Below are 15,897 nucleotides of genomic sequence, written 5' to 3'. Positions count from 1 at the left end.
GCTGCTTTCAGAGCACTGACTTTTTGCATCTTGGTTCTACCTCTGCCTCAGAGGCTTGACTTGATACCAGGCTCCGTGCTCCTTATGACCAAACAGAATCATCAGGGGGTCCCCCAGGTGGGCTGCTGGGTTTCAGGAGGCCTTCGATCCTGATGTCCTTGTGGCTTGGAGTACTCTTCAGAAAAGGCCACTTTGTCCTGCAGGCCCCAACTCCTGTACTGAGCTCTCTGAAGGCTTCTTGGAGACCTTTCTTCTCCCAGACACCACCTGGGCAAACACACTCCTTCCTATGCACTTTCCTTGGGTCCTAGCACATCTTCAAGCATTGCTTGCCTGTCTGTTTCCATTGAGTTCTTTGTCTGATCCATCAGATTCTGATCCATTTCTCTAGTCTCCACAATGAGTATGGTCCAGTGTGGGCACCGGACATGTGCTTGGAGAAAGCTTGAGTGAGTGAGGTGTTTGTGGGGCCAACCCCATATCCTTGTTACTGAGGAGGTGGGAGGCCGCTGCTGGTCCCAGGGTGAGCAAGGAGTGGGGTTGATCGGTGGTGTCCCCAGGTGTTCCCTAGGCAGGTCTGCAGACATGGAATCCATTGCAATTGAGGCAGCTGTTTCCAGGAGCATGAGCTTTTCCTCACAGTGATAATTTACAGAATTAATGAAGATGCCGCATTTCACTTGTAATGTCAGTTATTAATACCGATTGCAAATTAACAGCTGGTAATGGCATGCATCACATTTTCATCTTCTTGCTATTCTTAAAAGCTAGACTTCATGCTTGCTGTGTAGTCTCTCTAGAGTTCTATGTGTCTGGCATGGCCACTCTGGGCTGGAGTTGGGAAGAAGCCCTGGCAGCCCCCATCATGTCCCATGCCTGATGTGGCACTGAGAGCAGAGGCTCTGGCAGTAGATGGATCTGGGGTTGAATCCCAGATCTGTTATTTGTGAAATGGGCATAATCTGGCAATTCCCTATGGATGCTGGAGGCTCAGATGAGCCTCAGCATCTGCACATAGTTTGGGGAGCTGACCTGCTTCCTTCCCATTCCTTCCCAGATGCCTTTGGCTGATTGGCGAATATGAGTAAAGGGCTCTGGCTCTGGCATCAGAGGCCTAAATTTGAACCCCAGTCCTGCCTCTAACGGGCTGGATGGCTTCAGGCCATATGTCAGGGTGTCCTGGGGATTAAATGAGGCAATATATGCAAAATGCTAGCACAGCACCCACACAAAGTCAACCTTACTAAACAAGTGCTGTTGTGCCTATTGCATCAAACTTACCATGTGTGACTTCAGTCCTTCCCTAACACAGAGGAAGGTCATTTGTCTGTGGCTTTAACAAAAGGCAAAGTCATTGGCTTTAGAGCCCCCTTGGAAAATCAAATGTAGCTGTTTTGGTTAAACACTGGGAAATCACTCTTCTGGATTTGCTTCAGGATCTTACTTCAATTAGAGAGCAGTCCAGTAAAATATCCACAATTTTCTTATAGCATGACTATGGGTCACTTCTTTTGCCAGCTGCATGGTTGATGGAAGGATTCAATCTCTCAAGCTTCAGTTTTTCCATCTGTGAAATGCGATGGTTATCCCTTCCTTACAGGTGGTGGAGAAGCAGTAAAGAATTGAAGCAGCTCAGGGAGGGGAGTTCTGGCTCCAGGCCTGCCTGCCGGGCACCAAGGACCTGAAGGCATAGAGTGGCCTCTTGGGGCTGGAGGCCAGTTTTCTGCGGGCAAGTCCAGCAGGGTCTTGCTCTCTTCCCATGGGGCTTGTTTGTGTAGGAAAGAAACCTGTTGAGAAATGCCATTCTGAGTCCCCATCCTGAAAAGATGGTACCCAGAGCTGCAGGACTTTGCAAACCAACCCTACAATCTTGGAGGAAGTACTGATAAAATCAATAACAAATAGCTCATAAGTGAAAGGTGACAGGAACATCAAACTTTATTTGTGAAAATTCTAAGCATCATTAACATATTACAATTCTTTAAGAAAATGATCTCACTCACTTGACAGAGGGGAATTGCAAATCAAAGGGACTGTTTATTGCAGTGGGAATAAGGGACCTGCCAGATTAAAAAAAAAAAGTTGAAGGAGCCAGAGATTTGAAACATGAAAGACAGTAGCAGATCAACATCATAGAATTTTATCCAAATAATGGAACCCAACTTGGAACAGAAGTTGGTGAAGAATTATTTTATAAACCCATTTTCATCATAACATGTGTAAAATGCAAATTTTGATCATTATGTAAATTAGTTACTTGGTGTAATTTACTTAATTCAAAGCACTTAATGCAGCGTGGTATGTTTTTTTCCAAAGTGCCTGAGCAGACGTTTATTTTAAATTGTTTTTAATCTCGATCTTCCAGCCTGATTATTTAAAGTGTTTTTTCCTTCTGTTTGTTTTTTAAATGGAAAGGAACCAAGCTTGGGGAGAAATGAACATGTTATGATCAGGCAATGCCCTCCGTCATCAGGGCTCCATGCAGGGGGTGTGGGCAGGTCTCATACCTGGACCCCTATGTCTGAAATGACACATACGTGCAAATGCACTCATGAGGAATTATCCAGATGATGCATTCCCCTTTCTGCCATCTGCTCTCATATAGTTTCTTGGCTCATTCTAAAACCTGTTGGAGCAGAAGGCTCCTAGACATTATGGGCCCCCATTATGAGTGGAAATTTGTTCTCTTTCCCAGAGAGTTTTCAGTGAGAGACCTTCCCCTTTGGCCACTTTACAATTTTGGAACTTCCATTATCACAGAAAGGAAAGCCGACCTTTTTAGTCTTCTATTGTGTCATTGGATTGTCAGGATGGCACCTCCCTTTTTGATGAGCCTCTAGAATGAGAGGTGATTTGTTCATCTGGGAACTCTTTTGTGGGGTGTTCCCAGTGCTGATGAGCAGGTTGGAGGTAGCTGACAGCCACTGAACATCTATTTTGCACTGTGCCAGCAGTGATGTGTGCCCCTCTCTGAAGGATTGCAGCGCTCCCACGGGAAGGTAGGGTTAGCTCTGTTTTGCAGATGAAGAAATGGACTCAGAGAGGTGGCTACCCAAGGTCACTGGCTTGTGAAGGGTGGGATTCAAATGCAAGCCTGTGCTTATTCTGTGGCCCCGGGGATAGTGTGGCCAATGGGACTGGTGCTTGTGCGCCCCTTCCTAGTCTGCATCCCAGGTCACCACGGGTGAGGGTGATTTATTATTTCTCAGGCATGGCAAGGTCAGCAGATCAGTAGAGGACTGCCATGGAAAAGGTAGTTATAGTTCCTGGGGCTGGTGAGGGGTGGTGCACTACACCATGAAGACTACTGATGGAAGCACCAGGGGTGGTCAGGAGGTGGAGAGAGAAGGGAAATTTTGGGCAAGAGTCTTTATTGTGGTTTCTGGGGGAAAGAATGGACAAGGCAGGGTAAGCAGGCTTTGGATTGGCCAGTTGGAATTTCAGTGGGCTCCTAAATTGTTTGGTGCCTGGCCCTGGGGTGATTAGAGTAGGCGGATAGTGGCCCAGTGTGTGAGAGCTGATAGAGGGGATTGTTGGGGTGTGGGCTGTGGAGTGGTTGATTTGCATATGAAAGAGATGCCTCTGGGTGAATTGTTTACTAGCTCTAGGAATTGGCTAACCCTGGAGGGGCAGTCCCTCTAGGGTCATCAAGGCATCAGGACATAGAAAATGAAAGCCACGGTTAATATAGAGAGCAGGGCTTTTTAGGGGATTAGGGATGGGATGTCTCTCAGGAAAACTCCCAGGGCCAAGTTGGCCATGACTGTTGTCCGGGCAGCTGAGATTGTGACAGGGGAGGCCTCCCTCTTAGATGAGACCCTCAGCAAAGAGTAGAGCAGTGGCACTGTTCCCCCAAGGGTGGTGAGATACCACCTGAGGGTCTTCCTTATCACCTGAAACCAGCCCCTGCCTGGGCCCTGAGGATGTTTGCTTTGAGGGACCTTGTCACCCCATGATGGGGACAGGCCCGCTTCCTGTTTTACTGTGAGCTGGCTGAATGTGCATCTCTGTTCCTTCCTTTGGTGAACTCCTGTGAGCCTGTCTTGTGCCTGCCTGACTCCCATAGAGATGTCCCCTTATCACACCTACATGGATTGACTGCAATGAATTAATTCATCTATGAAATGCAGTCTGCAAATGGAACATGCTCCGGAAATGATTCAGGAAGAAAGGAATGGAAGGATGGAAGGAAGAGAGGGAGGGAATGCATAGCTGGCAGCCCAGATGTGGCAAATGAGGCACCAGATTGATTCTGAGCAGAGGGAAGGGGTATTATTGGAACCATAGCAGGTAGGTCTCTGTGATCTCTTTTCTTGTAAATACTGGCTGCTTCTTCACCTGCTGACCCAGTCTTCATCACAGCCTATGTCTGCAGCTGTTTAATGCCTGTGACAAAGATAGTGGCTTTCTGAGTTGGTGGTGGGGAGGGAAGTGGGCAATAAAGGAGTAGAGGAGCCTGGTCAGGGGTCTTGGGAATAAACTTGAATTTGGGCAAACACCATCTGGGAGGAAGTTCAAGGCATCTACTTGGGGACCAGATAAGAAAGAGGTTTCAAAAAAGTCCATAGAATCAAAGTCGTGTCTCAGATTTCAATAAATTTGCCAATAATCCCCAAATACTTGTAACCATGAGCTAGCTCCATCTGGGTGTGAGGCAGCAGCCTTCATACATACATATATATGACAGAGACTAAAATCTTCATAAGTACTCTTGGTTCTTGGAACTTTCTCAGAAATTGAAAATAGTAGAGGAAGCAATTTGAAATGTGTTCTTTCATTTCAATTACTTTTCTGAAAGAAAGTATTTAAAATACTCGGTGACTATCTGGTTTTTCTCAGAAGGAGCAGTGAGAAAGTCACAGGTATAACCGTGAAAAATCTTGTCCAATGTTAATTCCTTGAAGTATGGCTTTGACTCTGTCGGATACGTGACCATTATACGTTGCTGAAGTCACACTACACTTCAGGCTGGTTCTTTCTTACTTTGGTTCAATTTGATCCCACAAACTTTTATTGCCTCTGCTTCTGTGCTAGGCACTGAGGCCTGGTGTGAGTAAGAAGGAATTTTCTGACTGAGTCAGAGATAGCCTCTGAGGAGAGGGTATAATTCTCACTGTCCATGAGAGATAGGACTCTGTAAAATCTCTCTCAATTAGAGCATCCAAGCGTGAGAGGCGAGTGTGCAGGGAGAGAGACGGGGTGGGACAAAGAGAGAATATAGAGTAGGTAGGAGTATAGGGTAGGTAGAGAGAGAGAGAGGAGAGAGAGTAGTATGAGGATGTCCAGAGAAAGGCACACTTTCTTCTTTCTTTTTCTGGAGCTTGGGGACATGGTTTGTGGTAGTGGTAGGAGTAGGTGGTGGTGACACAAAAACAAAAACAGAAAAAGCTGTTGGAATCAGAGATTCTCTTATGTACCAGGATAAGATGATGTACGGAGTTTATTTATGTACAATAATAGAGTCTCTAGAAGGCTTGTTTGTGATTGATTGATTGATACTTTTGAGGATATGAATTTCTTGGCAACTTTAAAATAAACTTGTGTTCTTCATGAAAGGTTTTAAAGGAGGGCTGTACATATGAGCAGATAGGAACTTAGAAAACACCCTGGTGGAATGCATGGGAGGGGCGGACCCCGGGGTGAGGAGGCTGATGTAGGAGGCTGGTGCAGAAGTCTAGGGAGAAGTTGATGGTGCCTGAACCTGGCAAGGAGTCATGAAGATTGACTTGAGGGATGTTTAGGAGGAGAAGTTGAGAGCCCTTGGCCAGCCTAGATGACTGGTGTTGCTGTTCTCTGAGCCTGACAGATTGGGTGATGCCAGAGGGAAGCCTGGGATTAGCTGGGAGTATGGCCAGGAGTGCATGAGGGGAGGGATTGGGAAATAGGTGAGAGTAGAGGGAGCACATAGTGTCTGGCAGCCCAGGGAGGAGAGAGCTTCAGGGATGGTGGTCACAGGCTGGGTTCTCAGGAGACCTGAAAGACAAAGAGAGAGGAGAATGCCCCATTAGGTGGCGACTTTAGTAAGAGCTTTAGAGCAGTGTGGTGTGGGTGGCAGTGGGCAGAGAGGAGAGGGCCGGGAAGTGCCAGAGGGTACATGGCCCCAGCATTAGAAAGGTGGTCTGTGGAGGGAAGGAGGGACAGGGCAAAAGAGGCCCAGAGTTTGGGACCTATGTCTTCCCCTTCTCCACTGCTGGTGGGTGCCCCCTGATGACCACCTATCCCAGCTTCCTTTCATGGCAGCTCCACAGTTCAACCCCCCTCAGTCTTCCTGTTCCTGGTCCCCGTCATGGGGTAAGCAAGGCCCTTTTTTATTTGGCATCGCAGGTGCCTCATTCCGGAACCCTCTGTGTGCTGTTTCTCTTGTCTAGAGTGTTCTTCCCTGAGAGGTTTCCACAGCTGGCTCCTTCTCACTGATGGTCCTTGCGGGAGCCTTTCCCACCCCACCTCCGCAGTTTCCTCCAGCCCAACATCTATTTTCTTCAGAGCTCTTATCGCTGTTGGAAATTATCTATTTAGCATGTTCTTTATTTGTTCCGGTCTATTCTCCAGCCCCTGGAATATAAGTTCTGTGACAGCAGGAACATCGTGGGCTCATTCGCTCTTGTTTCCCAGTACCGAGGAGAGGGCCAACACAGAGGAAGCTTTCAGTGAATATTGGAGGAAAGGAGGAGAGAATGAGCTTTGACAGGAAAACTCGGTCAGGTTCGGGTATTACAAAGACTTCTAGTGATAGGGTCCCTTGAGTGCCCAAAGGGTGGGCCAAGGAAGCTGAGGCCCGTCTTGGAGTGCTGTCACATCAGAGTCCTCTTAGGGATGAACTTGCCTGTGTTCCCTGAGCTGCCTCCCTTCCTGGGGAGCAGGATGCCTCTCCCTGTTCCTGTGGGTGGCTGATGCCCTTTTTCATGGTTCTTGTCTCTCTTCACTGCCTTGGAACACCATGCACCCTTTCCATTCTCTTGCCCTTTGTGGGATGGGGCTGATGTGAGGCCCGATGTGAACCCATCGGCTCCCTCTCCAGTGGAGGTGGGTCTGTTTGGAGAGCTGTACCAGTGTGGTGGACTGGGCCGGCCAGTCTATACAGTGGAGGGCCTGGGCCAAGGTCCAGCACTTCGTGGCAGCCAAAGGGGTCACTGGGATGCTCACTCTGCTGCCTGTGGGAGCAGCCCTAGCTCTGTCCCTAAACTAACTTCTTGGAGAGTTCTCTCTTCCTGGGAGGCTGCATCGAACAGCTGGCTTTCTTTGGGGCATGGGGTAGGGGTGGAAGTGCAAACCTGGTCTCTTATCAGGAGAAAAGGACTTTTTGTCGAGAAGCTGGTTTCCTTGGCCCCATTGCTGGGGAATGGCCAGGAGGGCCACAAAGTTAGCTTGTGCTCTCAACTGTTATTCTGACCCCATCCTTCCCCAAGTGCAGCAGAATAAGAACTTCAGAGGCTGATAGCTGACCTTTTCAGCCAGGTGGGAGCAGGTGGTTGTAGCCAGGGGCTGTGGTCCCTCAGGAGTGCTGCCTTCAGCCTGCATCACTTTTTCTAGGATTGAGGGTCCAGCCGCTGACAGGGAGCTTAAACTCTCCCTGATGGCTCTGTCAGGGGATGCCTGAAAAGAAGGTAGAAATGCAGCAGTGAGGAGCTCTGAGAGCTTGCTTGTATTCTATGTGTGTGCATGCCCTTGTGTGTACTAGTGAGTTCTGAGACAGTTGTCACACCTCCCCGCTTTCCAGCACCTCCTAATGCCATGAGGAAGTGAAATGGTCCTTTGAGTTGAGATGATTTTAGGCAGGGGCGTCAGGGAAGGGACTGAAGGGAGTTCTCCCCCGGGCTGAGAGGACTGGCCACGCTGTTGTGGTGCGTGAGACCCTTGGAACCCCACCAGACTCGCGGACCCACAGGCATGCACTCAGAGCCATGCCGGAACCCTTCCTGAGCATGTGCTCATGTGAATGTGCAAAAAGCACAGCTATTCAGGCATGGCCAGTCTCTGTCACTTTAAAGACTTGAAATGGCCTTGGAAGGCACTGGAAGAAGAGTAGGAGCTGATAGATGGGATGTCTTAGGTCGTTCTCACCATCTGAGCACACGGACAGTGCTGTGCTCAGATCTGGATCAGACCTAGGCCTTGGAAGTGAGGATCGTTGGTGTCTAGGTGAAGAACAGGGCTTCAGAAGCCACCCAAGCAATCCTATGTGGGCAGTGGCATGGAAATGTATAATGCAGCTGATGAACTTGGTCTATCAGTTAGTTATTGCTGAGAAACAAACCATTCCCAAGCTTAGCGGCTTAGAACAGCAGTCATTCATTATTTTTTATGACTCTAGATCAACTGGGCAGTTTTATTCTAAACTTACTTGTGCATCTGAATTAGGCTGGCATGTGGTTAGGAGTGGCTGCCTTGGAGCTGACCTGATTCTTCTTAAGGTATGTCTACATCCCTCCAGCAGGCTAGTCCAGGAGTGTTCTCATGGTGGTGGCAGGGTCCAAAGGCAGAAACAAAAATGCTTAAACATTTATTTAAACCTTTGCTTATGCCAAGTTATAACTGTGTCATGGGACAAAGCAGCCAAATGACCAAACCCACAGTGGGAGCTAGACGGGTCTTCAGAGTGACAGATTCAGAGGCCTGGGAATAGGGAGGCCATCACCAGAGGCCTGAATGCAGCAAATTTCCCATATTTGGGAACATCATTTACACCATTCTAGTTAAAAGATGGTTTCTCAGGCAATAGAAGTTTCTGTGATGATCCATCACATATGATCTATATCTTTGCTGTCCAATATGGTAGCCACCAGCCAGATGTGGCTATTGAGTACTTGAAATGTGGCTAGTGTGACTGAGGAACTGAGTATGTGATTTTATTTAATTTTAGTGAATTTAAGTTTAAATTTAAATAGCCCCATGTGGCTAGTGGCTGCTGTATTGGACAGTCTAGATTGAGGGTGAAACCGTCATGGACACAGGTGGAAAGCTGTTGCATGCCCAGCATAGAAGCTGGTTTGGGCATTGATGTCTACTCAGTGCTGTGATGTTCAAGTGTGTAATTGGCAGGTGTGGGTTGTGATGTGCTCAAGAGAGGGAGGGGTTGGGATTGACACCAACCCTGAGTTCTAGTTGGGGGTCCCCTCTCCCTGTTGTACTTCTCCTTGAGTCATCTCTGCATGTTTGCCTTGCCTGGCATCTCTGATTGGTGAGGAAGCTCTGAAGAACCTCTTCGAACTTTTCTTTTGAGAGGCTTTGGGGCTACAGGTCTACAGGGGCCGGAGCAGGCTGGTTGAGACTGCATGACCTCTCTGGGGATCTTAGGGGTGTTGACAGCCTGGGGCCTGTGTGTCAGGAGCCCCTGGTACTGGGACAGGAGTAAGGCACTGTGTGGTCCTCTGTCGGTCACCTTTCCTCACTTAGCAGTTTTGAGAGTAGAGGGCCCATCCTGCTACCTGGCACCTTCTTTTCTGTTTGACTCATGTGCAGAGCAACACCAAGGTCTCGCAAGCAAGAGGCCAGGCAAGCAGCTCTGGGCACATGTCTGTGGTTCAGGGGCCAGGCTTCCAAAGGACACAGCTGGCTAAGATCATGGCTAGACTGGAACACAGGTGCCACTGGCTTGAATATCAATCATGTATTTTTTATCTCTATGTGAGCTCTCATTTGGGCACTGCCGTGCCTTACTCATGGACCATAAGGAGATTGGCTCTCTGTTCTTCCCAGGTGCAAGCCCCTAAGACAAAAGCAGGTGGTACTTCAAGAACTGTGGTTCCTCACAGTCCTAGGTAAATGGTAGTTGGTGACTCTCATCCCCAGTTTACTGATGATCAAAATGAGGCACAGAGTGGATAGATGATTTGCCCAACTATTTAAGGAACGATACTAAATTCTAAGTGTGGGGGTCCATGGCAGGTGCTCAGACCCTATTCTAGGGCATTGCCCCCTGGTGGAGAATAGGGATCCTATGCATAGCCCCCAGCACCCCAATTATAACTGCCACGGCACTCCACTCTCCTCTCTGACACTATATTTTATTTTCCATGACCACTCTCATCACGTCCATCTGGAACTAGACTTACTGATGAGCCTGTCCTTTGATAAGACAGGCAGCCTGAAGACCACTGAAGCATCTTGTACGCTGCTTGGCACATGTGGAACACTGCAAGTTTGTGGAATGAGCATGAAATGAAAGTTTTAGAGAGGAACTAATTGGGAAAAAAATATGGTTAAATTAACACCGTTTACTTTGAATTTGATTCTTGGGTCACGGTGTGCCTGTGGCAGCCCCTGGGCATACCAGGTATCAGGAGAGTGCAGTTTGTGAGATCTGGGCAGGCCCAGAGTGTCCTTTAGAGCAGTGGTCCTCAACCTTTTTGGCACCAGGGACCGGTGCTCCTATGAGACTCTAATGCCTGATGATCTGAGGTGGAGCTGAGGTTGTGGAGCTAGAGCTGGGGAGCGGCTGCAAATACAGATGAAGCTTTGCTTGCTTGCCTGCCACTCACCTCCTGCTGTGTGGCCTGGTTCCTAACTGGCCATGGACTGGTATTGGTGCATGGCCTTGGGCTTGGGGACCCCTGCCTTAGAATAAGTGGCTCTAGTGTGGGTCTTGTGTTTGGGAGCTAGAATTCAGGTATAGGCTAGATGAAGAAAACATCCCAGGCTTTGAAAAAAATCGCTTATGAGTTGTGACTTTGGGTTGCAAGGGACAGAAATCCAGCTCAACATGGCTTAGTAAGAAAGGGTATTGTTTGGCTCATGGAACTAAGAGATCCAGGAGAAACAGGATTCAGACATAGATGGACCCAGAGGCTTAAATGACATCATCAGGACCAGGTCTCAAGCCGGACTTGCTTCCCTCTGTGTTGGCTCCACTCTTGGGCAGGTCTCTCTTTGGAGAAGCCAGGTGGCTTATGGAAGACTGCTGTTGAGAGAAGATTTGGGCTCTGGTTAAAAAAATATATTTAGTACCCTTGGCCCTCACAAGAGTAGGTTTGCACTAATATGTGATATGGTGAGACTCCAGGCTTTTTCTGGACACCTGTCCCCTGGTAATTTATTCCAGCTTTCCCTATTCCTGTCCTGCTCTGGGCTCACATTCTGTCTTCTTGGCAACAGAGTGAAAGAACAGGTCTCTCTCCCAGGTGCTGCACCAAAGTACCGGGAGGGCACTCAGTGGACCATCTTGGACCATCTGCTCGTCCCTGAACTAGTCAGGATGTGAAGTTCTGGTTGGACTTGAGGTGAAAGTCACCTAGCTGGAAAGAGAGTGGGGGAGGAGTGTTTCAACTAGGAAAATCAGGTCCTGGGAACAAGACAGGGTCCCAAGCCTCAGGGCTGGGGTGTGAGGATTTAGTCACAGGACTGGGGCAGGGATTGAAGCTGGGCCTGTACCGGTCAGGACAGTCAGTGGCTTTAGATCGCCACTGAAGGAGCCTCAGCCATGGGGAACAGAGGGAGGTGGCGGGAACTGGGGCCAGGGCCAGGGACCACCAGCACATACAACTGTGAGGACAGAACTGCCAGAACTTTTACTCCTAATGAGTGAAAGCAATAGGGAGAGAAAGGGAGCTCATTGCGAAGAACACTTTCTGTCCACAGGACCTGTTCGATGACAGAAAGTGCTCCCCACAGTGGGAGACACCCTGGGGCTGGGTGCTGGTGAGGGGCGTGGGGACTAAATCGGTGTTTTCCAACCTTCATTCAGTAGGCCGCTGAGGTAGACTTGAGCCCTCACTTCTGGTGGTGGCCCGCACTGGGTGGGAAGCATTGGAATTAGACCCTCCATGGTCCCTGTCCACTTAAGACAGTTCTCTCCTCTCCCTCTTCTCCCACTGCTCAGATATCCGTGGGCTCCAAAGCTTTCTGGACCAGGCCTCGCGGCTGGGCCTTGACGTGTCTTTACAAAAGGTGGACAAGAATATCAGCCACGTGTTCACCAGCCTCTTTACCACAATGAAGACAGAGGAGCTGAACCGCTACCGGGACACGCTGCGCCGTGCCATTCTGCTGCTTAGCCCTCAGGGGGCTCACTCTTTCATCAATGAGGTAAGTGGCGGGGCCTGGGGCCACAGGCGTGGCTACCCAGAACTCCACATGGGTGGCTCAGGTGGGTAGCAGGCACAGTCCACTCATTGTGCATGGCTGACATGGAATGGAGACCCCTCGGTGCTGGGGTCCCAGCATGCAGGAAGGGGGACATCGAGCACAACTTGGCTTCTGACTGGTCTCCAGCAGGTGACCCGAGACTTGATCAGAGGCTGGGGGCTGTTAATGGGAAGTTTGTGTGCAAGTCATTGTCAGGGATTTCTGAGGCAAAACTCAGGCATTTTTTTTTTCCCTTTTAATTTTCTTCTCTTTGTTGACAAGTGTAAGCCTGTAGGGCTAAAATAAACTTCCAGCTCTCTGCAGAGGTGGGCAGCTTTGCCTTGAGATTTGTTAGCACCTGGAGGGGGTGTCAGTTGTATATCACCAAATGATACGTGGTGCATGTGCTTAGTTTTTGGTGCATGGGCTTATCAGTAATTCTTTTAAAAAACACGTATTAGGGGTTAGGACCTTCTAATGAACACAGAGCCTACCCGCTTAACAAAGAATCCATTAGTTTCAGAACAGACAACTAGGAATACTCTATGAGCTGGCTGGTTGGCGCCAGGCCTGGTGGTCTAATGGCAGAGTGGTAATGAGATTGGCGGGTTTCTCTCTAGGCTGGGTTGGTTTCAGAGGGTGGGAGACATGCTGGGGGTGTGGTGTGCATGGGAGCAGGAGCAGACTGAAGGGGGCACGGGACTGCCGAATGTTCCTGCGGTTTCCTCTCTAATCTGTCACCTTGTTGGCCCTCTCTGATTGAAAGTAAAATGAAGTGAAAGGCAGAATTATACTAATTCCATTTGATGTACTTTGCTTGCTTATTCTGCTTTCCCCTCTAATTAATTATTACTCAAAATGCTACCTCATGCATCAGGAATCAGCATGAAGCCCACTGCTGGAGAACTTCAAATTTGGAATGCTTAATTTGGTGCAATTGGCCGGCAGCCCTGACGCTCTTGGCTAATCAGGCCCCATATCACACTGGTGGTCAGCCAGGCTGTGATGTCCTGTTGGCACTCGGCAATTTCACCGGAACACGTTTTTCTGTATGAAGGGATTCAGGCCTGTCATGGGCAGCCCAGGATTAGCAGCACTAATATGTCCAGGCTTTCTCAGAATGTTCCCAGCAGTGTCTGCTCATTGGAAAGCTTTTCTCCTTGTTAAATTCCCCAGCTGGAGTCGGCTCCGGTGATGGTGTCTGCTAATTCTGCCGCCAGCCTTCTCCCTTTCTTTTCTCACCAATCCTTTGCCTCCTTTCCTTGTTTCCTTTCCTCCTTCCCCCTGCTATGCTGTTAAGCTTAGAGTGGGAAGAATATTGGTTTCAGAGTTACACAGATTTGGGGTCAAGTCCCCTACTTATTATTGTGTGGCCTTGGGTAATTTGCTTCACCTTCATAACCTCGGTTTCTTCATCTGTCAAGTAGGGATGAAGGAGATGACAGATATGATAAAGCATTTGGCACGTAGCTTCACAAGAAGCATCCATTCTCTTTTCACTGTACACATTCATCATATCCCTTCCAGAGAATTCAGCTCTTCCTCCATTCCTAGGCCCTGCAAGGATTTAACACATAACCAAGAATGGCCTAAAGATATTATTTCCAAGAGATTAATTATACAAACTCCTGCAGTGTTGGATATGCTCACTTGGCTTTGGCCTATTTCCTTCTTCTTCTCTTAGACCGTGTTTGCAAAGCCTTTGCTTTGCTGGGTGCTGCAGAATTGGGGATGCTCCTGGAGTGGCCTCTCAGGCAAGAGCTACAGGCCCCTGGGTGTGGCGGTCAGACTGTGGGGAAAGACAGCACCTGGACTTCCTTGCTTTCAGCGTCAGCAAGTCAGAGTCTTGGTCTCTGGTCCCATGCACTAGCCATCTGGAGGGGGGATGTCATCATTTCCGAGGTGCCCGCCACAGGCCTGGCCCTTTGCGTGTGTCTTCTAATCCTCCTACTTTACAGATGAGGCAACCGACGCTGAAGGAGCTAAAGAACTTGATTAAGGTTACGAAAGTAGCTACCAGGGGAGTGGAGAGGATTCAAGTCCAGATTTGAGCCACTCCAGAGCTCTCTATGCCATGTTGCTGGGATGACCACGGAAAATACAAGAGATTGCTGTTACTGTAGTGGGTAAAACATGGCCATGTTGGCTTCATGAGGGAGGTATGATTCCAGGGCCTGGCAGAGGTTTTTAGGGTGCTTATGCTGAAAGAATTTTAGTGCATCCGCTGTGCATGGTAAGGGAGGGAATCTAGACCCTGGAGGTGAACATGATCCGTATGACCTGTATGGCTGGCTAGCCTGGCAGGTTTCCTAGAGGAGAGACCTGGGGATGCCATCCCAGCAAGAAACCTTTGTTCACTGCCTGGAGGCAGTGTTTGGGTTTCTTGAGTAGACTGATCCATCCTCTTCTTTGTTGTGATAAAGAAAGATGATATTCCCAAGGGTGACCAACTGCTAGGACATGCCCTGAATTTTATGAAACTTATAACACTGTTATGGAGCAGTAGATGCCTCACCACCCCACTGCTACTGATGACATGTCACTGTTGTGCCTGATCAGGGCTGGCAAGGATGACTGTAGGAAAGATGGATAATGAGGTCTTCCCAGCTGTAACTGCTCCCCTTCCCCACATACAAAGCTTGGCTGATGGGAGTGAAGGAGGAAGACGGCTTTGCTTGAATCTTTTATATGTGAATTATTGGGAAGCCTGGCACTTACACTGTCATTAGGACAAATTCTGCATGACATGGATTTGGCTGTCCAAGATCCACCAGGCTGTCCATGTGCTGTGTTGGGAGCTGCTGCTTCTTCTAACATCTTGGCACATCTATTCATTGTGTGTGTGTGTGTGTGGGGGGGGGGGGGGGGCGGGGGGCCTGAGGTGCCCATGCACCACCAGCTTCTCTGTGATCTTATTTTATAGGGGGCTCTCAGGGGTGACAACACTCTGGTCTCCTGGTCCCAGACCTGGTGCCCACTGTGGGGCTGCTCTTGGGGGTTGCTGAGGGCACAGGCCATGGAGGAAGCTCTTTCTCCAGCAGGAAGGCTGCTGTGCTCTGGGCTCAGTGTTAGAGCTCTCTGAGTGAGGGTATGGAGCACTTTACAATCACCCCCTAGCTGGGAAGTAAGTTGGACTCTTTCTATCCTCAACTGGGCCTCAGTTTTTCTCTGGACTGCTGGCTGCTAAGTGGGGCTTCAGTGATCAGTGGCAACCACCTCTGATGAGATCCACATGCAGCCTGTCAACTACCAGCCAAGGAAGGTGGGGATATAGGTGTCCTCTCCTCAATCTAGGGCCTTGGAAGTCCACTCCCCTGGTAGCTACTTTCGTAACCTTAATCTAGGGCCAAGGTGACAGGTCGTGGAGGGGATGAGGGCATAAGTCCTTTGAGAGCACTGAGGATGGAGCAATCCCTCTGGCTAGGGAGAGATGAGGGTGGCCAAAGGGTCAGTGATACTTCCTGAAGTAGCTGACACTGTGGCTGTATTTATAGGGACAAAATTTCATTAATCCCACAGCCAAAGTGGACCTGGGGGAAGAGGAGTCAGAGAGCCCCAGTGTGTTCCAGGACTCGTGTGTTGTGTTGTTGTAGCAGTGGGCTGGCGGGCTGGGGAGTGGCTAGATTTGAGGCTGGGATGTAAGCAGGAAGGGGCTCCCTAGTCCAGGGCAGAGAATCTAAACTTCAGGACTAGTTTGTTCTTGGGGTCTTTTTCAGGGTCTTCGAGGTTAATGGCCTATGGTGCACTCCATAACCTCAGCCTAGGGCTATTGTGGGGTATGTATGTCTTACTTTTCCAGGTCAAGTTTGATGGGGAATTCTGCAGTGCACAGTCATT

At 49.1% G+C, this 15,897-nt stretch overlaps 1 protein-coding gene across 2 annotated transcripts in view; it reads left to right on the top strand.

The window, feature by feature from the left end:
- Nucleotides 1-15,897, top strand: part of GRID1 (glutamate ionotropic receptor delta type subunit 1) — a 664,127-nt gene that overhangs the window by 193,935 nt on the left and 454,295 nt on the right. For both annotated transcript variants that reach the window (XM_039872286.1, XM_039872287.1), the window contains exon 4: nt 11,816-12,021. In XM_039872286.1, coding sequence (XP_039728220.1) covers nt 11,816-12,021 — 206 coding nt within the window. The remainder of the gene's footprint in view (nt 1-11,815; nt 12,022-15,897) is intronic.

This window comes from Pteropus medius, unplaced genomic scaffold, assembly GCF_902729225.1.
Source record: "Pteropus medius unplaced genomic scaffold, Ma_sr-lr_union100, whole genome shotgun sequence".
NCBI classification, from domain to species: Eukaryota; Metazoa; Chordata; class Mammalia; order Chiroptera; family Pteropodidae; genus Pteropus; species Pteropus medius.
The sequence above is the reverse complement of the archived record's forward strand: the minus strand, read 5'-3'. Positions and strand labels throughout refer to the sequence as shown.